This window comes from Nyctereutes procyonoides, unplaced genomic scaffold, assembly GCF_905146905.1.
Source record: "Nyctereutes procyonoides isolate TBG_1078 unplaced genomic scaffold, NYPRO_anot_genome, whole genome shotgun sequence".
In the NCBI taxonomy this organism is placed as follows: Eukaryota; Metazoa; Chordata; class Mammalia; order Carnivora; family Canidae; genus Nyctereutes; species Nyctereutes procyonoides.
Window position 1 is genome coordinate 33245042 of NW_026575020.1, and position 24454 is coordinate 33269495.

The 24454-nt window shown below is 58.8% G+C and overlaps 3 protein-coding genes and 1 long non-coding RNA gene across 8 annotated transcripts; 2 read left to right on the forward strand and 2 right to left on the reverse strand.

Moving 5' to 3' along the window:
- Window positions 1-1412: 1412 nt before the first annotated feature.
- On the reverse strand, window positions 1413-4420 carry LOC129510396 (uncharacterized). Its single transcript, XR_008664585.1, has 2 exons — window positions 2607-4420; window positions 1413-1689 (listed from the first exon to the last, which is right to left on the reverse strand). It is a non-coding gene; the product is annotated as an uncharacterized LOC129510396 (long non-coding RNA).
- A 772-nt stretch (window positions 4421-5192) lies between these two features.
- Window positions 5193-13299, forward strand: PPP1R26 (protein phosphatase 1 regulatory subunit 26). Of its 2 annotated transcripts, none has more exons than XM_055335077.1 (2): window positions 5193-5615; window positions 7726-13299. In XM_055335077.1, the coding sequence occupies exon 2, from the start codon at window positions 8249-8251 to the stop codon at window positions 11795-11797; it is 3549 nt and encodes a 1182-aa protein (XP_055191052.1). In that variant the 5' UTR covers window positions 5193-5615; window positions 7726-8248; the 3' UTR covers window positions 11798-13299. The 2 variants fall into 2 exon arrangements, with proteins under 2 accessions (XP_055191052.1, XP_055191041.1); XM_055335066.1 differs by having other exon boundaries at window positions 5193-5561.
- Window positions 13300-16782: 3483 nt separating this feature from the next.
- On the reverse strand, window positions 16783-20140 carry PIERCE1 (piercer of microtubule wall 1). Of its 2 annotated transcripts, none has more exons than XM_055315432.1 (3): window positions 19995-20140; window positions 19013-19091; window positions 16783-17151 (listed from the first exon to the last, which is right to left on the reverse strand). In XM_055315432.1, exons 1-3 carry the CDS (start codon window positions 20138-20140, stop codon window positions 16963-16965), a joined length of 414 nt encoding a protein of 137 aa, XP_055171407.1. In that variant the 3' UTR covers window positions 16783-16962. The 2 variants fall into 2 exon arrangements, with proteins under 2 accessions (XP_055171407.1, XP_055171416.1); XM_055315441.1 differs by having other exon boundaries at window positions 17049-17105.
- Window positions 20124-23562, forward strand: MRPS2 (mitochondrial ribosomal protein S2). 3 transcript variants are annotated; one of them, XM_055324921.1, is made up of 4 exons: window positions 20124-20444; window positions 20964-21099; window positions 21712-21841; window positions 22433-23562. In XM_055324921.1, exons 1-4 carry the CDS (start codon window positions 20139-20141, stop codon window positions 23016-23018), a joined length of 1158 nt encoding a protein of 385 aa, XP_055180896.1. In that variant the 5' UTR covers window positions 20124-20138; the 3' UTR covers window positions 23019-23562. The 3 variants fall into 3 exon arrangements, with proteins under 3 accessions (XP_055180896.1, XP_055180886.1, XP_055180905.1); XM_055324911.1 differs by having other exon boundaries at window positions 20326-20444; window positions 20964-21089; XM_055324930.1 differs by lacking the exon at window positions 20124-20444 and adding an exon at window positions 20714-20818 and having other exon boundaries at window positions 20964-21089.
- The last annotated feature ends 892 nt before the right edge of the window (window positions 23563-24454 follow it).

The following is a 24454-nucleotide window of genomic DNA, read 5'->3' on the forward strand; positions in this document are numbered from 1 at the left end:
ACGCCGCCCCCAGGTGCCAGTGGGCCTAGCAGGCAGAGGACAGGAACAAACTTCCCAACATTGCCTGCTCAGGGGCTTCATCTACCCCATTTTCTGCCAAGAATCAGAGCAAGAAAATCATTTTTTCTCTCAAATCTTGAATTGGAAACTCTCCTGCTCCCTCTTGAATAAATCTGGGGTGACATGTCCTCATTCCTCATATACGATGCAGTGGGCCCTCCAGAATAATTTCGTCTCAGGAGACTTATTTTGTGTTCTCATTTGGGATGCCATCTTATAAACAAGCAATCGTAAAAGTCACGTTAGCCCCTGCAACGGTAAGTAATAAATTGGCTAAAATCCATGCCAGGGTGATTCTACGAACCTGATGCTCAAGAAATAAAACTGAGCAAAGCCATTAAAAGCCATTTCTGAGGTGAAAGATGTTTATAGTGGTTTGGAAGGAAAAGAATTTCCAACAATGGAATGGCACGGGCTGAGCCCCATCCCTGGCTCTGGGAGGAGCACCTGTATGACCCCACCTGCAGATAGGAGCATGCAAGCATGCATCCATGTACATTAAACATCTCGCCTAAGTTTTGTATGCATAGAAGCAAAGATGCCCACGACTTCAAAAGGAAACGAGCATGAAAGCAGTCGGCAGGAACACGCAGCAGCTGGGCATCGCTCCCACTGCAGGCCACTCCCCACAGCCTGAGATTGGGGGTCTGTCCTGCCACCGCCACCACCTGGGGTGGGGGGTTTCACCTCCACCTGTCCTAGGGGCACAAGGGCAGACCCCACTCTTTCCCAGCGAGGTCCATGCCCATACTTACCTGACTGACCCTGCTGCTGGTCCCTGGGGGTCTTCTGCTTTAAAGAGCCAAGAACAGTCTTCGTAGGGACCCCCTGTATGAACGGTGTGAGTGTGGCCTCAGGCCAGCTTACAAGTAGAGCCAGTGCATTTCTCATTTCACAAAGACAGGGATGAGGAGGAGCAGGACCCGCCTGCCCCTGGTCTTTGGGGAGCCGCCTTCAAGTTGGAGGCGCCTTCTTTCATTTGAGTTTATGAGAGCATCATTATCTCTGTGAAGGGAAACAATCCGAAGGGCCCCAGCTTCTCTACTAGCACCACTATGGTCCCCAGTGTCCCTGGCCATTTCCTTGCAGATGTAGACAGTAAGTTCCCTAGGGATCCACTGTTCCCATGACAAAAGGGCAAACGGAGGGCCAGAGGCATCTCTGGGGAGAGTGGCCTGACCAGAAGCCCTGCCACTGTTGCCTCTGCTCCCACAGTGGCCCAGCCAGCCAAAAGCACAGCCACAGACTCTCCTTCCTCAAAGCAGTGGGCCTGGGCTGACTGGAGGCCCCCTGTGGGAGGGGCGGACCGGAGTCCCCACCACCAAAGCCGACACCTCTCATGATAAGAGAGATTTGTCGTGTATTTGTTTTTAAAGATTTATTTTATTTATTTTAGAGGCAGGAGCAAGGGGAAGAGGGGCAGAGGGAGAGGAAGAGAGAATTTCAAGCAGACTCCACGCTGAATGTAGAGCCCAATGTGAGGCCCAATCCCACCACCCCGAGATCAGGACATCAGGACCTGAGCCGAAACCAAGAGTCAGACACTTGACCAACAGAGCCATCCAGGAGTCTTGACAGGAGAGTTTTGATGAAAAACTGATGCTGCTTCTTGTTCTTCCCATGAAGATCCTACAATGTGCAAGAGATAAGGTTTCCAAAAGTTAAAAATATGTGTGGGTGTGCATGCATGTGTGTGTGTGTGCCTGTAAGTGCGTGTATGTGCATGTGTGTGCATTTGTACGTGTATGCGTGCATGTGCATGTATGTGGGGGTACATGCGTGCATGCCTCTGTTGTGTGCATGTGTGTGTTTGTGGGTGCATGCATGTGTGTGCATGTATGCGTCTGTGAGTGCGTGTGTGTGAGGGAGGGGCTCATATATATCTATCTGAAGGCCGTGCCTTTGGACAGAAGTGGAGAAAGCACCCTTCCTTGGAAGAGACTGTTTCCTCCGCACCACACGCTTTGGCCTCTCATTTCCTCAGCTGAACTCTTGTCCCCCTCGTGTCTTATCTAGTAATCTAGCCACTGAACTGGGGAAGGCTTATGAAATCTTGGCGTGGTGAAAGCTACCCTAGACTTTTTCCCAAAGCCAGAATCCATATCAGGAAACCTGACAGATTTAAAATCTATGCATCACAAACAAAAGGTGAATTCCAAAGTTAAAAAGACGAGCTGAAAAATTGATGTGATACACGAGTTCATGGTAGAGAGGGGCTAAAGCCCTTAATGAGTAGAGCTCTAGAGTACAAAAAGGAGAGGAAAACAAAAAAAAATGTGTAAGAACTCATACAGGCAACCTTCCAAACAGCTGCCAGCAAAATCAAAAGATGTCCAACATCACCAATAGTCAAAGGCATGAAAATCAAAGCAAAGAAAGGCCCATTCCCCGAGTCAGCCTGAACCGGAATGCACAGTGTGGCCTGTAGGAGACAGGGGGACGTGGGGACAGGGCGGGGGACACCGCATCAATCAGCGCCTCCAGAGGGCCCCATGGCAAAATGTGTGGTAGTCTTTGGCTCAGTAGTGCCTGTTTGAGGAATTTACCTGGACGACACACTAAGGTCACTTCCAAGGACACTTCCAAGCAGCCCCCCACCTCTGTTCCTGCCGTGGCCACGGTCCAGAGGCAGGCGCTTCTGCCAGACGCTCAGGCCAGCAGCAGCCCCCCAACGCATCCCATGCCTGTACCCCTCGGCATCCTAGAGGGGTGAGCACAGGGCGACAGGAGAGCAAGACCACAGCCACGTAACCACAGCACAGCATGCCGTTACTACCAGGCTATTTTATTATGTTATCGTCACTCTCGACCTCGGCCTAGTTTACCAGCCAAGCTTAATCACAGGTGTGTATGTACCGGAGTGAACAGCCTGTGTATGGGTCCGCAATGCCCATGGTTTCAGGAGGCCAATAGGGGTCTTGGAGCGTGTCCCCTGCGGATAAGGGGTGGGGGGTGGCTATCATATCATCAGAAATGTTCATCAAGCACTATTTAAAAACTGGGAAGAAACACGCCAAGACAGTTATAGTCCACATCTCCACGTAGTTAGGTTATTAATTAGATTCACTTTCTCAAACTCTAATGAACGAGTATTACTCTTACAGTGAAAAGATGTGATTTATTAAAACAACTCACTAAGGCATTACAACGATGCTTTAACGGGTTTCCTGACACTTGGCCCCCAAATTCCCCAGACTGGCAAGATTAGAAATTCTCCCCCCGCTGCCCCCCTGCCCGCTTCTTATTCCCTGTGGGGAAAAAGCCTCTGGCTTTCATCCTGTCAAACCTCTGGAACATACTAGATGGGAAACGAACCCCAGTTCCCCCCAGAGGCATCTGGGTGGAGGCCAATGAGGCCAATGGGGATGTACAGACAGATGGCCACTGTGTCTTCTTTCCATCTGCCTCTGCCACCAGGCAGGCTCTGGCCACATGGGCCCAGGGACCCCGAGCAGCACCTGCGACACCCAGACTGTGAGCAGGGACGTCTGAAACATAAAACTGCAAAGATGAACGAAGAGAGGGAAACAGAACTTCCTCGTGGTGGGGGGCGAGGGGGGACGTCAAAAGACTGGCTCCCCTCCTCCCCTCCGCTCCCCTTCCCGAACAGAACAGGCCGCGGGGATGGGATGTCTGTTTAATATGTATCTGCTCATGTTAGAACCAGCTGCAGGTCTGCACAGGAAGCCAGCCATGCAACCCCTTCCACTCCACCCCGCTGCCCACCTTCCCCCCAGAACCCCAGCCCCAGGCCAGGCCCACGGACCACATGCCCAGGTGCTCGCCCAGGTGCTCGGAGACCCCATCCTCAGCGACTGAGCCTTGTTGCCTCCTACCTGCCTCGCCTCCCTGGGAGGGGGACTGGCCTGTCCTCCCCTCCTGGGTTCCCGATGTCTTACTCTGGGGCGAGGGAGCGCTGCAGGCCGGGAAGCAATGGCCGCAACTAAAGGCCCAGGAGGCTGGCGGCCTGGTCAGCTTCCCCGGAGCAGAGCAGCGGCCCGGGGCATGCGGGGCTGGGAGCGGCGCGGCTGCGGCCCGGCCGGCCGGCCCGGCCAGGCCCGCGGGCAGGCTCCGCGCGGAGCTCGGCGCACACCCGGGCCGGAGGACCGCGCCGCGGGCTCGGGGCCACGCACAGGCGGGACCCTCAGGGGGCACTTCTAGGAGCGCTGCAGCCTGGCGGGCGCGGCACCCGGGCCAGGTCCGCCAGCCCCTCGGGCTCCCCACCTTCCCGCGCTCCCCGGGCGCGCCCCCCACCCCGCGCCGGCGCCCCGCGGACAGGGCGGGGCCCCCAGGGTCGGCCCCGCCTCGGGCAGGGCGGGCGGGCGGGGGCCCCACGCCAGCCACCCCGAACTCCCAGGCGCGGGGACACCCCGGGCCGAGCCAGCCTGGGCGCGCGGGGGCGGGGGCCGCGGGGGACCGAGGGGCGCGCGGGGGGCGCGGGGCGCGCGGGGCGCGCGGGGGGCGCGGGGGGCGGGGGGCCGCGGGCGGGGGCGGGGGCGGGGGCGCCCCGCAGGGGCCGGCAGGTGGGCGCGCGCTCGCGGGCGGGGGTCCGGCGGGCCGCGCGCCTCCCCCGGAACTCGGCCGTGCCATTCCCATGATGCCCAGCCACCGGGCACGGCTTCCGGAGCGCGGCCGCCGGTAGGTCCGGGAGGGGGCGCCGCCGCCGCCCGCGCCCGCCCGCCCGCCCCGCCCGCCCGCGCCCGCGCCCGCCCGCCGCCTCCCCGGCCGCGCCCGCCCCTGGCCTCCCCGCCCTCCCCTCTCTTCCCCGGGGCGCGCGCGCGGGCGGCGGGCCGGGGGCGGCGGCGGGCGGGGCGAGCGCGGCCGGGCCAGGCGCGGGGGGAGCGCCGGGGCCGCCGCCCGGCCGGGGCTGGGGCTGGGGCGGGGTGGGGTGGGGGTGCGCCCCCGAGGCGGCCCCGCGTCCCTCGGAGCCCGCGGCGCGGGCGGGCCCAGGTGCGCGCAGGTGAGGCCCCGCGGCGGGCGCTTCCGGCCTGGCGTCCCCCCCCCCCCGCGCCCCGAGCGCGGCCGCCGGCCCTGCCCTCCGGCGGAAAGGCCGCCCCGCCCCGCCCCGGCCGCGGCTTCCGGGAGGGTCGCGGGCCCGGCCGGCCCCGTCGGCCCCCACCCCCACCCCCACCCCCGGCGCCCCGGGCCCCGCGCAATCCCGGCGCAGACCCGGGCGCAGGCCGGCCCCGCCCCGCGAGAGGTGCTCGCGCTTACCTGGCCGGGCGCCCCGGGGCTGGGGGCTGGGGCTGGGTGCCAGGGGTCAGAGGGCCGGTCGGGGGGGGGGGGGGGGGCTCGCCCGCCGCGCCCCCAGGCGCAGACGCAGGCCGGGCGACTTCGCCCCGTGAGAGGTCGCGGCGACCCCGCAGAGCTCCCCTCCCGCAGGCCCACGCCCACTCCGGGCTCCCCGGCTCTCCATCGGGCCTGGCACCCTGACCCTCACCTCCCTCACCCAGGGGCGAAGCTGCCGCAAGAGGGAAGAACGGGAGCTGAACCGCCTTTTGGTGAGCTGAGAGATGTGTTTGGGGGTGTTTGCTGCCGGGAGCCAGAGTGTTCAGGTGACTAAGCATGAGCAAGGTTCTCTCCTCCCTGGGGTTTGCTGTCCAGACCGAGAAGATGTCCCTGTGCCCTCTGCCGCTTTCTCTGTGTTGGCACCACCTGGCTTCGGTGCAGGGCTGGCTGTCCTTGCAGGCACCCTCCACACCTGGTCCGGGCTCTGGGGCTAAGGGCCGCCGTTTCACAAAGCCAGAGCCCCTGGCTGCAAGCTCACGGTTCTCTCCAAGTACAGTTTTGGGGAGTTTTTCAGAATGATTCATCTTACGTAGTTGATTGTTTTAAAGCCACAAGCGGTCGCTGGAGATTCCCTCTGAAATTTTAACCTCATTCTTGCACTAGGTGATTTGACAATTCAGAAAATCACTCACTGGGAGTCCCTTGGGGAACACAGGGAACGTTGCTGGTAGAGACCAGAGTTCTTCCTCCCGCAGCTTTGCTCTAGAGTAGAATTTACTGCCGCCCAGCACCTTTGGGTTCATCCCTGGGCCTGTTTTTAAACACCGTATTGCTGCTTAAGGAGTTAACATTCTTGATTTAGACTCTTTGCAGCCCAAGGCCGATGTGAACATCTCACGATCTGTCATTTTGCCCAGGCAGCTCAGATAATGAGCTCAACAAGGTGGGCATGGGCCCCTGACCCATGCAGGAGCCCCCCCGCCCACCCTCGTCATACCCACTGCTCTGTGACTGGGAACCTCTTCAGAGGGTGATGTCTCAGGAGAGGCTGTGGCCGGCAGCAGCGAGATATACACACGCTGCCCCTGGCATCAGAGCTGTGGCCCAGGACAGTTGTGAATTAGCCGTGTTCCAAATGTTAATTTCAAGTCCTTAAATTCATGCTCTTTCTCCCCCCACCCCCCCCAAAAAAAAAATTAAAAAATCTTTACTAGCTGAAGCTTCAGTCTCTGAACTAGGTGTTTCTGATTTTCCTTACCCTGGCAGCCAAAAGTCTATTTCAGAAGTGAACAAAGGATGCAGGGGGGTGGGGGGTGGGGTGAAGAGATAATCCCTGAAATGCTTTGCAAACATTGACTGCTGTATCTTCCCACTAAAACTGGTCTTGAGAATTTCAAGGAATTACAATAAATGTGTTTACATTACAGTTTCACTCTTTGGGCACGGATCTGTCATAGCAAGCGGCTTCCTTCTGAATTTGTTGTGCCCTCTGGTTAATTGCTGGTTTCAACTGCCTGGGCATGTCTATACCTAGGTGGCTGGCCACCCTTTCTTAGAAAGGACTATGGTAGGGATCCCTGGGTGGCGCAGCGGTTTGGCGCCTGCCTTTGGCCTAGGGCGCGATCCTGGAGACCCGGGATCCAGTCCCACGTCGGGCTCCCGATGCATGGAGCCTGCTTCTCCCTCTGCCTGTGTCTCTGCCTCTCTCTCTCTCTGTGTGTGTGTGTGTGACTATCATAAATAAATTTAAAAAAAAATAAAAAAAAAAAAAGAAAGGACTATGGTACGTAGATACAAGATTACGTGCTTGTCGGGACCAAAGCTCCTGATAGAAGAGGATCCAAGTTGAAAGCAAAGCAGAGAAGCAGGCTAGCTCCAGCCTACCCACTGGGGTTGTATGGGTGCCTTACATGGTGCTCTTTTGGGGTGGAAATTCACTTCCCCTGTTCCTATAAATGCTGCGGAGCTCTTCTCTTGCATCTCAGCTATTTTGCATTCCAGTGTGAGGGTGCATGGGCAGGCAGGTGGTCAGGAGAGATCAGAAGAGCAGGTTAGGAATGAATAGTTCTGTGACTCTTTCCAGTGTAGGCCGTGCTCCCCTCTGCAGGAGTGGTCCTAACCTTTACTGGAAAGGCTGTGTGCGAGCATGGCTTCAAAGTGTCCCCAAGACAGGCCTAGTAGCTCTGCTGGTGCAGCCACCTTTGCTCTGAGATGCGGGAGCCCGAGTAACCGCACTGGATAAAAAAGGGCTCAACGGCAGCGTTTGGGGCAGCTTCTCTACTAATTAGCTAGATAGTGCAATACGCGCCCGTAAGACTACCTGACAGATACACGTTTGATGTTTTTAAATAAAAAGGCTTTAGTATAAGTGACTCCTTCAAGATGTTCGAGGAAGTAATTTTTTAATTGTTCATATCATATCACTTTTTATTTCAGGAGCTTGTTTTTCGCATCAAGAGTGAAATGACCCACGAAGTCTCACTAAGCTTAGATTCACATAGTCATTCTGTTTAACCCATGAAGAAGCACGTCTGGACTTGATCTCTCGCTGGCACCTCTTGACAGCCTTCACTGTAGATAAAACCTCGATTCTCTTACCAAGAAGATGGAAGGCCAGAGTAGGGACACAGGACAGGAAGGGACCATGGCATGTGCTTCTGTGTAAGTGCGGTGCCTGTGGCTCAGAGCGGTTCCCTCCTCGGTCTCCACAGCCGGCGCTTCCCCTGCAGCTGAGCACACCGAAGCCTAGGAAGCATGAGTGACCTGCCCGGCACCCCCAGCTTACCCGGCATCGGCCTCTGACCTGGCCCTCTGGACTCTAGCCCGGTGCACTGTTCCTCGGTGGCCGTGTGTGCCAACAGGGTAGCATCCTACCAACATCCTCTCTTTCCTCCCAGGATGTGAAACAGGCAGAAAAATAAAGAATCACCTCTCTGCACATCCCTCCCTGTCTGCTAGAATGTTTCTAATGAACGCTTCTCCTGTGGTTGCTCTCCAGTCAAAATGGGAGGCCTTTGGCACACCTGGGAGCTTTAGGTTTCCCGGGTGCTTCTCGGAGCCGAAAGAGGGTGTCTCGAGAGCTTCTGTGAGTGCCAAAGTGCAGATGGTCATCAGCACGCTCCAGAGCGACAAGGCTGCTCTGGGCATGAGCGATGAGCTTGCCCTACAGAGGAGCCAGAGGGCAGAGAAAGGCCGGGACACCAGGCTGGCCGCCAACCCTGCATTTGCCGCCTGTGGTCTTGCTGCTGATTTTGTGCCCTCGAGGGAGGAACAAGGAGCAGATTTTGGCCCCTTGGTGCTGGATTCAGACAGCGATGACTCCGTGGACCGGGACATCGAAGAAGCGATCCAGGAGTACCTAAAGGCCAAGAGTGGGGCCACCCAGCCGCCTGGGGCCACAGACGGGGGCAGGCGGTCCAAACTCGAGGTTCGTCTGAGTAGCACCCCGACTGCCCCGTGTCCTCTGAAGCTCCCACCCAGCTCAGGAGGCGCCCCTGGCAGCCGCGTGGGAGCTGGCCAGGACCGGGGCTCCGCCTCCCCAGTTAGTGTTAGCAGTGACGACTCCTTCGACCAGAGCATCCAGGCAGAGATCGAACAGTTTCTGAACGAGAAAAGACAGCATGAGACCCCAAGATGTGATGTTTCCATGGACATGAAACCTGATCCCAGCAATAATGCGGCCAGATTGGCATTTAGATCCAGCAAAGAGCCGACGGCCAAGGCACATCGGCAGGATGTGATGGGAGCCTACAAGGACTTTGTCTTCCGGAAACCTCCTAGGCTAGCAAAGGTGACCACACGGCCCCGAGGCCTCAGGTCCAGGGCCACCGTTGAGCCAGAGAGTGTGGATGGCGCGAAGCCAGCCGCCACTGCCAGCCACCCTGCAGAAGCAGCCCAGAGTAAAGGTGTGGTCAGGAGGAGTGTGGGCCCCGGGCGGAGGGCAAAGCGAGCCAAGAGCACAGCCCTGGTATGTAAGGCATCCGGCTCCAGCAGTGACGATGGCATTGAGGAGGCCATCCAGCTGTACCAGCTGGAGAAAAGGAAGGAGGCGGGTGGAGACCTGCCACAGAGGACGCCCCTCGGGGAGGGGAAGGGGCCCGAGCCTCCTGCACACAGCACAGGCCACTCCACAAAAAGTGCCTTCCCAGAAACCCACAGGAAAACACCAGGCAGGAAGAAGCCAGTGGCCCCGAAGGCTGTGGACCTCAGCCCAGGTGGCCCCGACCCTGACCACCCCTCCAAGCCACCCAAGGATCCCAGAGCCACTGAAAACGAGCTGCTGGAACGGCCACCATGCCGGGCAGACACGTCCGCCGAGCTGATGTGCGCTGAAGCTATCCTGGACATTTCTAAGACGATCCTGCCGGCCCCTGTGGGGGGCAGCGAGAGACCCCCACCTGCCAGCTCACTCTCCTACCCCCTGATCGTGCCTTCCCGCTGCGACGGGGACAGCAGCTCTGTGGACAGCAGCGACAGCATAGAGCAGGAGATCCGGACGTTCCTGGCTCTGAAGGCTCAGTCGGGGGCTTGGCTGGCCCGGACGGAGAGCTGCCCACCATCCACACAAAGCCCCACGCCACAACCAGGCCCCAGGGTCCCCGGCTCTAAAACGCTAGGCCTGTCACTGAGCTGCAAGAGGAAACGCAGAGGAGGCAGCCACACTGTGCCGCCATCCACACCTAAGAAAGCGAGAGAGGCAGTGCAGGAGGCCGCCCGGGATGTGGACCACGGCCCAGCCAGCACACAGCCTGGCCAGGCCCCTAGGGTGGAAGGCCAGAGCAGGGGCCAGCCCATCCCCTGCAGGCCACTTGAGCTGAGTGACCAGCAAGGTGCCCCCGATGCCAGGGGCAACACATGGCCCAGCCGCGGGAAGGCAGCCCCAGCCAGGAGCACTGGTGAGCGGGGAAGCTCCGAGGACAAGAGCAGCTCACTGGACAGCGACGAGGACCTGGACACTGCCATCAAGGACCTGCTGCGGTCCAGGCGGAGGCTCAAGAAGAGGTGGAAGGACCCCAGGGCTGCATGTAAGAGGAAGGTCAGATTCAGCACCACTGAGCCCCAGTTCTTGGATAAACTAGGCAGCTTCCGGAAGGACTGGAAGGACAGAAGCCCCCATCTTTTGAAAAGCTGCCTCTCAAAGCCCAAAAGAGATGGCAGGGAGAACCTGGGAAAAAAGCCTTTGAGTGTCTCCTGCAGAGACACGGAGAGAAGCAGGGTGGACAGCCCCAGGGATGCAGCCCCGGCCCTCCAGCTCAGGAGAAAAGTCTCTGAAGGGAATCTGTTCTGCCCTGAAGTGGACACTTGTGAACCTCAGGCCACCGCCCCCAGCTCCCAGCCCCCACCCGACGACAGCAGCTCTGTGGACAGTGATGACAGCATCGAGCTGGAGATCAGGAAGTTCTTGGCTGAAAAGGCCAAGGAGTCCGGAAGCGGTTCAGAAGCCCCAGGAGGGGGCCCTGCCGCCCTGGGGATGGGGAGCGTGCCCAGGCCAGAGCTGTCCTGTCGGAAGGTGCCGGCACCTGCCCTGGCCCTTCAGCCCGGTGTGTGCACACGGAGCCAGCGGGGCAGGGGCAGCCTGCAGCCAGCCAGAGGTCTGGGGGGCACGAGGAGAGCCTTCCTTCCGGGCGGGAGGAGCGGCCCCCGAGCAGAGCAGGCCTGCCTCCCTGTAGCTGTGGCCAGGCACACGAGCGGGGCAGGGGCCCTGTCTGCCAAAGGGTCAGCTGCTGGTCGGAGACTAGTTTGCACTCACAAAGATCAAAGCTCAAGAGGGACCGAGTGTGCCAGGGAACGTGCTCTCGGCCCCCTGCCCACTCAAATTGAAGCGGGTGCCCAGGCAGAAAGCCCTGGTGTGGCCTTTGCTGCGACCACACAGGGCCAGGGCCCACGGACTCGGAAGCTGGGAGCAGATGGGCCAGGGAGCCCCCAGGCCAGCCTCGCCCTCCCGTGGGCCGACTTCGCCCACCAGAGTCGGCTGCAGAGCACATGGGCGCTGAGCCCAGAAGGCAGAGAGGCCACATGGAGGGGGTGCCTCGGGGGCCAGAGAGACCACGGGCCAGAGGGCCAGGACCCCAAGAAAAGCCTGCCCTTCACAGGTTTTTCCTCGCTGCTGTCCACACAGCTATTCCACTTTGGAAAGAGTGTCTCCTGGGGGGGCAGGCAGGCCAGTGTCTTCAGCCCGCCCCTGAGTCTGCCCCTGCAGGGCCCGTCCTTCTCAGCCTTCAGAGAGACCCCTGCTGGCCACAGCCCCGTGTTTGGAAGCTCGCACCTGCTTACGAAAAAGGAGGGTGGACACTGGCCAGGCCGCAAGTCCCAGGTGGCATGCGCTCTGCCCACCAGGAGGAACTCAGGCTCTGAGGAGGACGTTCTAGACTTGAGGTATAGGCGGAGGGTTATCAGTGGAGGCGATGAGGCCCGGGAGGCCTTGGGCAGTGACTCCAGCGAGCTCAGTGACACCTCCATGGAAGAGGGTGGTGGCCCGGGGACCCAGGGCAAAGCCCTCCAGCCGTAAGGACACTCGCAGGCTCCATCTTTATGGGAAGCAGATAGACACACATGTATCCGTGTGTGTGCGCATGACGCTCGCCGTCCCAGGAGAGAAACCAGAAATCCCTCTGTGCCGCCCTGTACATATTATATCCGCTGGGAGTGATGGTGTTATTTAACAGATGTGTCCTGGAAAATATGATTTTTGTAGCTTTTTTGTAAATTATTTAAAGTGCTGTAAAAAGTATTTTTGGAAAATACAGTTGTTGGATTTCGTAGGGCGTGCCTACCTGCAGCTTTGCGTGGTGTCCATGTGAGTGTTAGACGAGTGGACACTTGACCATCGCAGCCAGGGTTAAAGTGACCCTGACTGATAGTTTGGGCCGATCGCTGCTGGAAAGTATCTGGGAAGCAGGAGTCGCCACCCACCCACCCGCCCCTAGGTTCACGAAAGCGCCTGCAGAGGTCTCCTCTGGGAAGCTGCTGGACAGCACTTGCAACATGAAGGCCCCAGCCCCACAAGGCCAGAGTGAGCCTTCTGGACACAGCACTTGTGGCCTCGATAGGAGAACATCTCAAAGCACAAAGACCAGCGAGCGCACAGGCCGACCATCTCCAGTTGCATGTGGAAATGCCGAGTGAGGCTCAGTGGCACGTCTGGTCCATGCCCCGGCCCATGGGGTTTAACGTCCAGCCCTGTGCAACCCCTGCGTGATTCTAACAGCTTAATAAAGCTCTTTTTCTTTTGGAGCCACTGTTCTCCATTTTCAGTCACGGTTCCAAAATTTAACAAACAATGCGTATGTTTTAAACGTCCCAGTCCTGATCCGTGTGCAGGAATACACGAGGTGAGAACTGCTGGACGAGTTCTGGTGCCCAGACGCCTCTAGAGCCCAGGATGAGGCCCAGCACCCTCCAGGGACCAGGGCCTCTTCAGGGCAAGTTCACACTGCACAGCACAAGGTTGTGGGCAGGGCACGGGGCCTCATGTTGCATCAGAGCCAAGCCAGGGCCTTGCAGGGTAGAGAAGAGCGTGGCTTCCAGTGCCTTCTGCCCAGAGGCTCTGTGCTTGTGGCCGCTGTGAAGACAGGAGGGGCCCTGTCCCATGGGGTGGGCACTCAGCAGTCATAGTGTTGGCATGCCATTGTGTGGCAGATGTTCATTAGTGACCCCGACTTTTACCACTCATCTTAGCAATTTAGCATGATGGGCTTGGAGCCAGGCTGACTTCCCAGCCGAGGTTAGTTGGTCTTCTAACATACGAGTGAATTTCCCAGGGTTTAGCCGCGATCCCTGTACCCGCATGCCGGCGAGCACCTGTGTGCCCTCAGCCTGCCTGGCTCTCGAGGGGTGCATTTTCCAGCTCACTTGGCTTCTAGGGAAAATAATTCAATTCCTGTAATCCATGCTTTAAATTTTATTTAATTTTTTAAGAAGTGCTTTTAACACTTGAAAATCAAAATCAGCCTGTTTTGTACATAAGAAATGGGTTTTTAAAATGCTAATAAATGAAGCACTGCTCATGAATCAGCTGACCCAGCCTGTCTTCCCTGGGGTGGCCTTTGTGGGATGGTGATAGGGTCCACTCGTGCATTTAGCTCTGAGCACCCCTTGCCCTGGTGGGTCTCCCCCAGACCCAGTACCCTCTGCACATGCCCCCTCCCTGCCTCCTGGGTACCTGCGGCCTCTGCGACACCCAGCTCCATTCTGCGTGGTTACTGGGCAGCGCAGGCCAAGCTGTTCACACGCGCCTTGTGTTCACACACGCTGGGCATGAGCCCTGTCTCTGGAACTGCCAACAAGCTCTTGCTTCTGCACCCACACCCTAAGTCAACTCTGGCGCACGCTGGGCCCCTGCAACCTGTCTGGAAAGGGGACTGTGGTAGGGTGAGCGAGGAGGGCCTGGCGCTGCAGCTGCAAAGGGCAGTGTCCTGGGAGCTCCCGCGTGGGATGCCAGATAGGCACCCACCTGGGCCGTCGGAGGGATGATGTGTTACCAAGTCAAGCTGTAATCATTAGGAGCTTCCATGAGTCACATCCAAGCTACGCCCTCATTTCCCAGGGAAGGAGGGGTTTGTGGGGGGAGAGGGCCAGAGGTTCATTCATTTCATGCAAAGAAGGGGAGAAGCCTGATTTTCAAGTCATCCTGGGACTCACTGCATCTTTCTGGAAAGAATGGGCACAGGTGGAATAGAAGGGAGGTGGGAGGGGAGGGAGGGCCCTGCTGGCTAATGTGTGATGCCCACCACCCACATCTAGAGAAGAAGGGTCTTTCTCCCACAGGCAAGGGTCACTAGTTCTTCCTGTTGCTCAGAATCTGAATTGTCAGGTTTTCCCAAGCTGAGACACACATGCATCAGGAAACCAGGCCCTAAATCTAAGTAACTAGCACCTGCTCCTAGCATGTAAGTATTGCCACCTCGATTCCCAACCCCCCCCCCAAATTAATTTAAGGGCCTACTTAAGGGACCCACCATCCCTGTCTGCAAACCACAGCCAGGTCTGCTCCAGGCGAGGCTGACCAGCAGTGGGGAGCAGTTATTTCCAGAATCTTTGGTACTTCTGCTCTTCTGTGTTCTGGACAGAGGGATACTCCTCCCCCCACCTCTCCGCCGTGTTGACGAACCTCCTATCTGTTTGAAACTGTTTCTTCTAAGTGACTATAACTGAAAGGTGAAAAGCTACTGGAGAGAAGTCTACAGACGGATGTGAAAACCCCTGTCCAGTGAGGAGGTCGCTGCTCTCCGCCCCACCCACAGCCACACCGAGTGACGAAGTAGCAAAGTCTTCTGAAGCCCTACCTCTCGGGGTTTAGTCTTCTGGTGGGAGAAATTGTCCCCACGGGGCCAGGCCTCCTGGGGGGTGAAGACAGGCCTCCCCGGCCACATAGTCTGGAGATGTTGCACTCGCCTCTTGGCTAACTGTTGTAACTGCAGCAAGCACTTCAAGAGAAGTCAGGACCCAGGTCAGAGAGTGGAGAGGTCCTTCCCGCCCCTCAGCACCCCCACCCCGACCCTGGTCGCAGGCTGACTTGGGGTGTGCTCCTGTAGCCCCCATAGGACCACCCACCCACAGACTCTTCTCCTCACTCCATGCGTAGAGATTCCAGGCAGAAAACGTACCAAAAAAGAGACATTCATCATCACCAGAGTTTCTGTATGACTTGTGTGCAGAGTCGAGGCCAGGCCCATAGGCCCTGATGCCCGATGCCCAGACCCTCTCCTCCCTGGGCCACCCGAGGTGGGCTTCAATCCAGGAGCTGCAGGGCTGGGACTTGCCCCAGGAGATGATGTCACCTTCGTCCAGAACCCCAGTGGACGGACAGGAGCAGGAGTACAGCCACCCCATGCTCCAGAACCCCGACCCCAGGATGTGGCCATGGGGATCTCGAGCCAGAGTCACTCCCGGTCTTTCCACAAGATGGGCACATATGTTCTATCAAAGTTACTTCTGTTTTCCATCTTCCCAGACATTTGTTCTATTTAGAGGATTCTATTTAGAATACATGCAGAGTCTAAGCTTTACCTCGTTCGCAGCTCTGACACAGAGAGCAGTTTGTTGGCTAGGACGCGTGAAAGCACCCACACTCCCTAGGAGGCACAGGTCACGCTGGGAAGCCCACTGGCCAGCTGGCACTTCGTCCTTCCCTGGAGTCGCTAACCCGCCTTTCATAACCACCGAGGAAGGAATTCATTCTTTTTGGTGAGTTTAGAAACTTGGTTTAAAAGGCACTCTATTTCTTGTTTTGGTTTCAACAGAAGCTAAACACAGAAGTATCCTCAGTATTTTGGTATTTTTAGCAAAGGACTGTACAAATTCCCTTCCAGTCTGATGCCTGGAGAGCCCACTGGTTGTTTTTTTTTTTTTAATTTTTTTTTATTTATTTATGATAGTCACACAGAGAGAGAGGCAGAGACACAGGCAGAGGGAGAAGCAGGCTCCATGCACCGGGAGCCTGACGTGGGATTCGATCCCGGGACTCCAGGATCGCGCCCTGGGCCAAAGGCAGGCGCCAAACCGCTGCGCCACCCAGGGATCCCGAGCCCACTGGTTTTGCAGCTAAGAAAGGTGCCGCACCAGTCCTGGCATCAGGCTCCGCTTCGTGTCTTTTCATCAACGGTATCGATTTTCTCTAGAAACCATTTCCATCCCAAACTGGACACCAGGAATGTTGCCAACGTGTTTACTTTTGTGTATTAAAAATAAAAAGGTTTTAATAAAGACGTAACCAGGCAGGGTGTTTTATTTCTTGCCATTTTCATGGGACTAGAATTTTTGTAAGCAAGTTACCATCAGTGGTCGGTAACGATGATGCTGCCCATGGACAGTGCTTTCCAGGCTTCCTACGGTGAACCTGCCCTGCTCTCAGGAAGGGAGAAGGGACACTGAGGCCCAAGAGGAAGATTCCGGTACAGGAAAACTTTTCTCACTGAGGACCCCCTAGAGCATAGCAAACATCAATCGAGAGCTACAGAGATAAGAGTGTGTCATTCCCTGCCTGCTGCTTTTTGAACTTTTTATTGAAAACTGAAAGTGCACACAATGGGAGAAGTCCCTTCCCACCCACCCCCACCCCCACTCGTCCCTCCCCCCCCCCCCAACAACAAGAGGCACTTGCCAACCCCGCACCGCTGACCAGGGCTCCCAGCCCAGCCCCCTCGGTGCCTGCAGGACATTCCCGGGGACTCTCCAGGCTGGCCAGCATGGGAAAGGAACAGTCTTCCCTCCCCAAGCAACCCCCGTTCTCGCCCCAGGCAGGGCACCCAAGCCTCCCACCACACCATGGCCTTGCCAAGTTTGTGCGGATTTCCGCCAGGGTGCGTTAGAATTCCATAACCTGTCACGAGTATAAACCGGCTCCCAATAAGGACACAGGGTAGGGGACCCAGGCATTCCTAGCATCAGGCCAAGATTTGGGTCCCCGGATGGCCCTGCTCCAATTGCCAATGAGTCAGGAATTCAGGATGTGGCAACGTTTTTAATGGAAAGTCAAGCCATGAGGATCTTTTCCATCTTAGACTTAAAACAGAGCAAATAGGACATTACAGCCCCATCTGCATATTTTTCTAATCTAGAGAGAAAAAAAATGTTTCCAGAGAAAGCAGTGAAGTCTGTACTTTTACAATCGGGCAAATGATGAGAGATTAGGGGTCACACTTGAGGTCACCCCTACTGGCATCCCGAGGCCCCTCAATCACAGATAGATGGTCTATTGACGTTGTAACTGGGGTGGAAGTTAAACCGGTCATAGGAGGTGATGTAGTTGTCAGGACCTGTCACGATGCTCTTCTCCATGTAGACATTGAAAGTGTTGTTCCGGAACATTCCACCTGCTGCAAGTTGTCTGGAAAACTTACTTGAATTTGGATAAAATACTTTCTGGAAGCGAAAAGGGACACTGGAATTAATAGGGCGTGGGAACGCCTCTGAGCAGTCAGCCATCAGGCATTTCTGGAAGAAAGATAAGAATTTGTAAGAAAATGTCATCTCTGTTCCTAGGAAGCAGAGAAGCCAGGGTGGGCAGGATGGCCTGGTTTGCCCCAGACCATCCCCGTTTATACCTGATGTCTGGGAATAACCACTAACAGTGCCTCCATTCACCCTACACGGACAGGAGGATTATACACAGGCATAGACAACCCTGCCACACCTGACCCCAAGCAGACCTGGTTCTGCTCCTGCCAGTGGTGCCACCGGGCAAGTTGCTGGACCTCTCTGAACTACACTTTTCTCTTCTGTAAAGAAGAGACGAACTCCACATCTGTGGGTTTCAACCCCGACTGCACGCTCAAATCCCTTGTAGAGCTTTAAGATGCCTCTGATGCCCACACCCCACCAGCCCAGGGGCGTGGGGAGGTGCTGCCCTAGTGAGGTGAGGGCCCGGTGGGGAGCACAGTCGAGTCCACGCGCATGTGCACAGGCACCCAGGGTGGTGATTGGACCAGCAGCACAGCGTCATTGGGGAGACCCTGAGATTTCTGACGTACAGGGCCAGGGCTAGGTGTTTTACCCCGGACAGGTGACCCGCTCTTCAGCTCTCCTCGTGTCAAGACCACCTGATACTCTTTTTGCTTGGCAGGAGGCAGGGGCAAAAATAAATGTCTTCAGTGCATTTCTTTCTTTTCTTTCTTTCTTTCTTTTTTTTTTTAAAGATTGTAGGTCAGAAGGAGGTTCTTCCTGCTGCTTACTGACCAGCTTTAGCTGCAGTCCGCTTTTCCGTATCCTCACCTGAGTCTGCAGGTAAAGCCCGTCAATTAGCAGCAGGAAGAACCTCCTTCCGACCCTGCCTGCAGAGCACCTAGTGCTTCAAGGCCCATCGCCTACTTAGACCAGCGAGGGGCAAACCCCCACAATTTAAAAAAAATAGGAACTTTTTTTTTCAATGGTCTTGTTTCTAAAAGTAAAACATTTGGACCCATGTTAGTGAGTTGAGTGTGCTGGTATTTTTCATGTTAATACCTGATCCTGGGAAAAATGTGGAATCATTTTGATTCTGGGTGAGTGACCCTTAAATGCTTTAGAAACTTTCTAGATAAATAATCTCCTCACAAGGGCTGTATCTCCCATGTGAAACAAGCAAATGAGCAACTTGGCCAGATCTCTTTAAATGGTGAGTATTTCAGAAGAAACAACAGCATCATCAGCCCAAAGTGGGTGGCCCTGCTGTCCTGAGTTATCCAGGGAATGCTTACGCTGGTCAGCCTGGCCCTTCACCTGGGCCCAAGAGAGACACCAGGGGGCTTCAGAAGGGGGTTCTAGAGTTCCAGACTGTGACATCAACCTCCAGAAGGGGGTGAGGATTCCCCAAAGGTGCACAGATCCTCAGCCACGTGGGGATGGATGCTTTGTCAAGAGGATGCCTTGTCCTCCTGCCACCTGTGATTTTGGCCCATCCTGTCTCTTTAGGCCACAAGTTCATTAAAATCAAGTATTATTCCAGAAAGAAAGCAGCTGTTCACTTGTCTGCCTCAAAACTCATGGCCTTAAGATGACAGAGGGGGTGGGACGTCTCAAGCCAGTCTACACACACCTTTTCCATCTTTGACACATTCCATCGCTAAGTTTGCTCTCTCACTCATTTCCGCTCTGCTCTGTCTGGAAAGGACTTGATGTGCCACCTCCAGTTTTGTGAGGTTGGAAATCTGGGCCCTTCCCCACTGCCCCCTCATGAGAAATCCAGGGTCACAGCCTCCTCCTGGAGACGTTCCAACGACACACAGGTGCTTCCAGCTTGGCTTACCGGCATCTCATGCACGGTGGGGGCCCTGCTCCCATAAGCTTGGTTACTGGTCCTGTACATGGAGACAGGCTCCTTGGTCCTGGCAGATGAGAAACAGTTACTCCAATTCTGCCCAAGCCTGTAGTCTTAGAATATTCACTTGGTGGCGCTCTGTTGGGAATGCCACAGGTTGGTGATGAGGCTCTGAAGGTGGGGTCCCGCGGGAGGCACAATGAGCCTCCCTGCCTCCTCGGCTCACTTCCACCCTGGCTCTTCCCCAAGGGAGGCCAAAGCCCTAAAGAACTCCTGGAGGGCAAATGCAGACCTCAACCCTGGTGGAGACTTGGCACATACCGTCATTTCCCGGGTAGATGGGTAGGTCAGGACCCAGGGCTCAGCCTCCACACCCTGCCACCCCAGGGTGGGAGTGTCCCTTCACTTTCAGAGCCCTGGGCAGAAAACATGCCTACAGTCTCTAAAGCCCAGGCTGTGGTTGGGATGTCAGCTGTGCCTTATGCCACCAGATCTGGGGCAGGATGCTATGCTTCCACCCTCAGCAGTCTCTCCTGGAAAGCAAGAACACTAACAGATCTGGTCTACCGGCCTGCAGAGGAGACTAGGTGAGGGAGGGCGGGGCAGGTGTGGTGGAGGGTGTTCTACTACTTGGGTCTAAGGCTGCAAGAACTGCTGCGGGGGGGGGGGGGTTGCGGGATTCCGATTCTGCAGAGACTGCGCTCAGCTGGAGAGGCGTGCGGCTGGGTGGGGCAGGGTGCGGCGGGGTGCGGCGGGGTGCGGCTGCCTGGCCACCCCGCCCCTCCTGCAGTGACCCGAGGACCCCCGCAGGCGGGTCTGCAGCTTCGGGCAGCACTTCCTCGCTCCCTGGGTGCTAACCGCGGGCAAGTCCGTTGACCTGGGCTGCAGGGCAGGCTGGGGACTGGGGAGCCCCGCCGCCCCCTCCAGGCCCTGCGCTGGCCCGGTGGCCCCTGACCCGATCCGTCCTCACCCGTAGCCCCGGAACCACGCCGGGTTGTTGAACCTGACGGGCAGGTTCTCGTCCACGCAGTAGTAGTCGCTGGTCCTCGGCGGGGGCCCCGCGGGGGCGGGGGGCTCCTCGGCCGCCGCGCACTCTCGGGGGCTCGCCTCGGACATGCGCCTGGGCTCCCGCGCCGCGGCGGGTGGGAGGCCGCGAGAGGCGGCGCGGCGTCCCGTTGCCAGGCGACGGCCGGGTCAGCTGACCGGGCGGCCCCGCCCCGAAGGCGCCGCGCTCGGGGAGGCGGGAGGCCGTGGCCGCTCCTGCGCGGTGGGGGGCGAGCGCGGATTTGCCCCCGGGCCGGCTCAGGCGGGGGGTGCGGGAAGCCCACGCCCAGCTCCGCACGGCCGCCCGGCGCCCGGAGGCGCAGGGCAGACTCCACCTGCGCCCGGTCCTCCGGGATGCTCCTGGGGAGAGCGGCAGGTTGTGCTAGGAGGGCGCCCCGGGACCGGGACTCGTGCGGGCTGCAGGGCCGAGCCGGGGGCAGGGCGGGGGGCGCGCCCCGGTGACTCCCGGCCCGCGGCGGGCCGAAGTGGGGCTCGCGGCGCGCGCGGACGTGGGCGGGGCGGGGGCGGCCCCGAGCAGTGGGGGCGGGGCGGGGGCGGGGGCGGGGCCGCGCTGTGGGGGGCGGGGCGGGGCGCGCAGGGGCGCGCAGGGGCACCTCCGGGCCGGCAGGCGGCGCTGCGGCGGGGGCGCCGGCGGGGGCGGAAGCAGCGCGGCCCCGAGAGCGTGTCCCCGCCGGGTCGTCCTCCGCGCCATGGCTCCCGCCGCGACCGCGCCCCGGCTGCTCGGCGCGGGTGAGTGCGCGCGGAGGGGCCCCGGGGACCGCGGCGGGCGTGGGGGGTGCGGGCGGGAGCTGCCCCGAGGCCTGCGGGGAGCGGGGTGGGGGCCCGCAGGGACCGCCGCAGGGACCGCCGCTAGGACAGCCGGCTCTCCCCGCAGGTGTCTGGCCCCGGGCGCTGCGGCCGCCTCTGCTCGGGACGGCGACCCCGGGGCGGGCCCGGCCCGGCGGCAGGACCTTGGCAGGCGCCGCGATCCCCGCCGTCGGCGAGCCGGAGGGCAGCACGGGTAAGGCAGGGTAAGGCAGGCTCCCCTCCGCGCCGGGGGGGGGGGGGGGGGGGAGGGACCTGGCCCTCCCACGGGGCTGAGCCTGCCACGAGGAGTCCCGAGTGCGAAGCTGCGGGGTGGTGGGGAGGAGAGGGGTGCGCGCCCCGGCAGGCAGGCAGGGAGGGAGGCAGGCAGGGAGGCAGCAGACCCGCGGGCTGGGGCAGGGGGCAGGGGTCACCTGCACCTGCAGCGGCTGCCCCGCCGTCCCTCAGCCTTCAGCTGAGGACCGGGCTAAGGCCGGCACTGCGGGGAGTGCAGCGGCGGGTGGGTGGGGTAGACATGTGGCCTGGCTCCTTGGAAGGGCCCTCCCTGGACTCCTGATGGATGGCACCTTCCTTCCTCTGGGGGCTGGGCCGTCCAGAAGGACCTCAGAAGCCAGCTGGGCCCCTCCTTTCTGGGTGAAGACTTGACAGGGACTGCCCAGGAGCAAAGCCGGGGTCAAACCTGGCTCCAGCCCCAGTGTGTTGGGGAGGACCCGGTGGCTCGGTCACCCTCTGCTGCTGGGCCTTCCCGCCCCCATATAGCTCCCCTCCACAGTGGGAGCCAAGGGGTCACAGAGCACAGCATCCTCTCCTTGCCCCAGATATCAGCCACAGTATCCTCAGTGAGCCTCTCAAGCACTCAGATTTCTTCAACGTCAAGGAGTTGTTTTCTGTGAGAAGTCTCTTCAACGCCCGGGTGCACCTGGGGCACAAAGCCGGCTGTCGGCACAGGTAGCGGACACCCTGGGCCCAGTGTGGGGGTACCTGCGGGACCTGGGGCACTCCTGCTTGGGATCCTTGTAGTCCAAGGCATCTATCAGTATGCGTGCAGCCCCATCCTGTTCCACATGAGGCCCTGAAGCTCAGGGAGAAGCAGGGCTTTATCCTCAGACTCCGCTTCAGCCCCCACCCCAGATTTCCTCCTCTGTGTCTCAGGGTCCTACCAGGGGCAGACCCATCACCAGCAAGTCGTGTGAGCTGGGGCCAGGGGTCTCCAGGGTTACTGAGATAGGGCTCAACTGCCTTGACGATGTTTTGGAGGGACATTTGGGAAGCCAGGGAGGGAGGTGGTGGAAGACATCTAGGGGAATAGCAATGGGGCCCAGCTCCCAGGGGCAGAAGAGCTGGGGCACCCTCACCCTATCCTCACTGCCACTTGACTGTCTCTGGACACTGCTGTCACAGTGGCAGGGTCGCAAATTGTGCCCAGGATTGGGGAGCCCCAGGAGGCACGTGCCTCGCAGCCCCCAAGGCTGTGGCTGGTGGGTGGGGGGTTGGCCACATGCCCTTTGCCCACTCTAGCCTTGGTGGGGTCTATGGCAGGTTTATGGAGCCATATATTTTTGGGAGCCGCCTGGGCCAGGACATCATCGACTTGGAACAGACGGCCGTGCACCTGCAGCTGGCATTGAATTTCACGGCCCATGTGGCCTATCGCAAGGGCATCATCTTGTTCGTGAGCCGCAACCGGCAGTTCTCACACCTGATCGAGACCACGGCCCAGGACTGCGGCGAGTATGCCCACACCCGCTACTTCAAGGGTGGCCTGCTGACCAACAGCTCTCTCCTCTTGGGCTCCATGGTCCGCCTGCCGGACCTCATCATCTTCTTGCATACACTCAACAATGTCTTCGAGCCCCATGTCGCTGTGAGAGATGCGGCCAAGATGCACATTCCCACGGTGGGCATCGTGGACACCAACTGCAACCCATCCCTCATCACATACCCCATCCCTGGCAATGATGACTCGCCCCCGGCTGTGCACCTCTTCTGCAGGCTCTTCCGGACCACCATCAACCGGGCCAAGCAGAAGCGGAGGCAGATCGAGGCCCTGTATGAACTGCAGGGCAAGGAGGGGCCGGGGGCCAGGGGCCAGGGGCCAGCTGCCCCTCCTTCCCTGAAGGCTTAGACCAGACTGCGCCTGGGACACTCCTGGGGACCTACCTGCTCTGGTCCTGAAGTAGAGTGGCAGCCAACCCTGACCCTGAGCAGGAAGCCTCTTCCTGTGTCTGGCCGGGTCCTTAGCAGGTTCCCCATTGCTCTAGGCATGGATTGGGTCCCTGCTCCTGGTCACCATTTGGCAGCTGCCCCCTTCCCCCCCCACCCCCCAGGGCTCCACTTGAGACCTTTGGGGCCCAGCAGGCCCACGGAGGTCACGCAGCCTTTCCAGAGAGGACCCGGCAGGAAACACGCTTGTCTTGGACTCTGAAAAGCCTCACTCATGCCTTGAATCGGGTCCTTGTGCATCGGATGCTCCCATGCCAGGTGACTTTTCGTTCCCTACCAAACTATGCCAGGGCCGGGCTGCTTCCTCCACTTCACTGTTTCTGGAGCTGCTTTGTAACCTAAGGCTGCAGGGCAAGTCCCCCAGAGGAGCACACCAAGGTTGGAACGAACCAGCAAAGCAAACCCCAGGATTCCCGCAGAATAAAGCTTAGGTTTGAACAAATGAGCGTTTGGGGCGTGTGAGTTCCACGTTGTGGTTTATATGCTTTTGCTTGTGGATATGGCATTTGTGCGACACCCACAGGGCCCACAGAGCGCACGGTGCTCTCAAGCCACCTGTGGGTCAGACCCAAAGAGTCTGACCACCAAGGGGTCAGGCCGCCACACAGCCCACACTCTCGAGTGCTCGAGCAACGCAGCACTTGGTGACACCTGCTCATTTGGGAGGCCTCTGCAGGGGGCATCCAGGAGTGGAATCTGGGACCAGGCAGCCCTCCTGTACGTGGGCACCTGCCCACCCGTGCTAGTCCATGTCCCGTGCAAACGGGCACAGGGAGACGGGTTCCGGCGTCCACCTGGCCTCTTCCTGGGGGAGGTGAGGGTGCATGGCAGGGCGTCCCTGCTGTCGTCTGCGGGTGCCATGTGCCCATGAGATTTACAAAGGTGCGGGGAAGGGAGCACCGGCTGACCAGCACCGCTTTAACTTGCACACTTCAGGATGAAAATCCAGATTTCAGGAAGGTGACCTGAGGGTCCCTCTGTGGCTTTCACCAGACGGTACTTCCCACTGCAGGAAGGACATGGCCCTGAGGTCTCAGGGAGGTGTTGGCCCCCCACCGCTCGGAGCTGCAGAGAGGCCAGCGGTGAGGAGCCAGGAGACCTCAAAATGCAAACACAGTATACAACCCAGTTGTGAACAGCGGTTCCTGGGGGTGGCGTGGGGGGAAAGAGAGGCATGCCAGGCTGCAGAAGCAGGCCCTGTGGGGAGGGGCGGCCCAGGCTGCCCCCCGGGACTACTCAGGTCTGGGCAGCATAGTCAGCGACACGAGGAGGCCCCCGTCCTGTCCTGGATGTAGGAACTGGGTCAGGGCAGCGGCCCCCACCCACACCACCGAGGAT

Bases quoted from the DNA above. Each gene is read 5' to 3' on its own strand.
- PIERCE1 (XM_055315432.1), bottom strand. From the start codon at position 20,140: ATGTCCGAGGCGAGCCCCCGAGAGTGCGCGGCGGCCGAGGAGCCCCCC. The intron at 19,092-19,994 runs GTGAGGACGGAT...CTCATCTGCCAG, and splicing joins GCGTGGTTCCGGGGCTACGG to GACCAAGGAGCCTGTCTCCA. The intron at 17,152-19,012 runs GTAAGCCAAGCT...TTTCGCTTCCAG, and splicing joins CCACCGTGCATGAGATGCCG to AAAGTATTTTATCCAAATTC.
- MRPS2 (XM_055324921.1), top strand. From the start codon at position 20,139: ATGCGCCTGGGCTCCCGCGCCGCGGCGGGTGGGAGGCCGCGAGAGGCG. The intron at 21,100-21,711 runs GTAAGGCAGGCT...TCCTTGCCCCAG, and splicing joins GGCAGCACGGGTAAGGCAGG to ATATCAGCCACAGTATCCTC. The intron at 21,842-22,432 runs GTAGCGGACACC...GGTCTATGGCAG, and splicing joins AAAGCCGGCTGTCGGCACAG to GTTTATGGAGCCATATATTT.
- PPP1R26 (XM_055335077.1), top strand. From the start codon at position 8,249: ATGTTTCTAATGAACGCTTCTCCTGTGGTTGCTCTCCAGTCAAAATGG.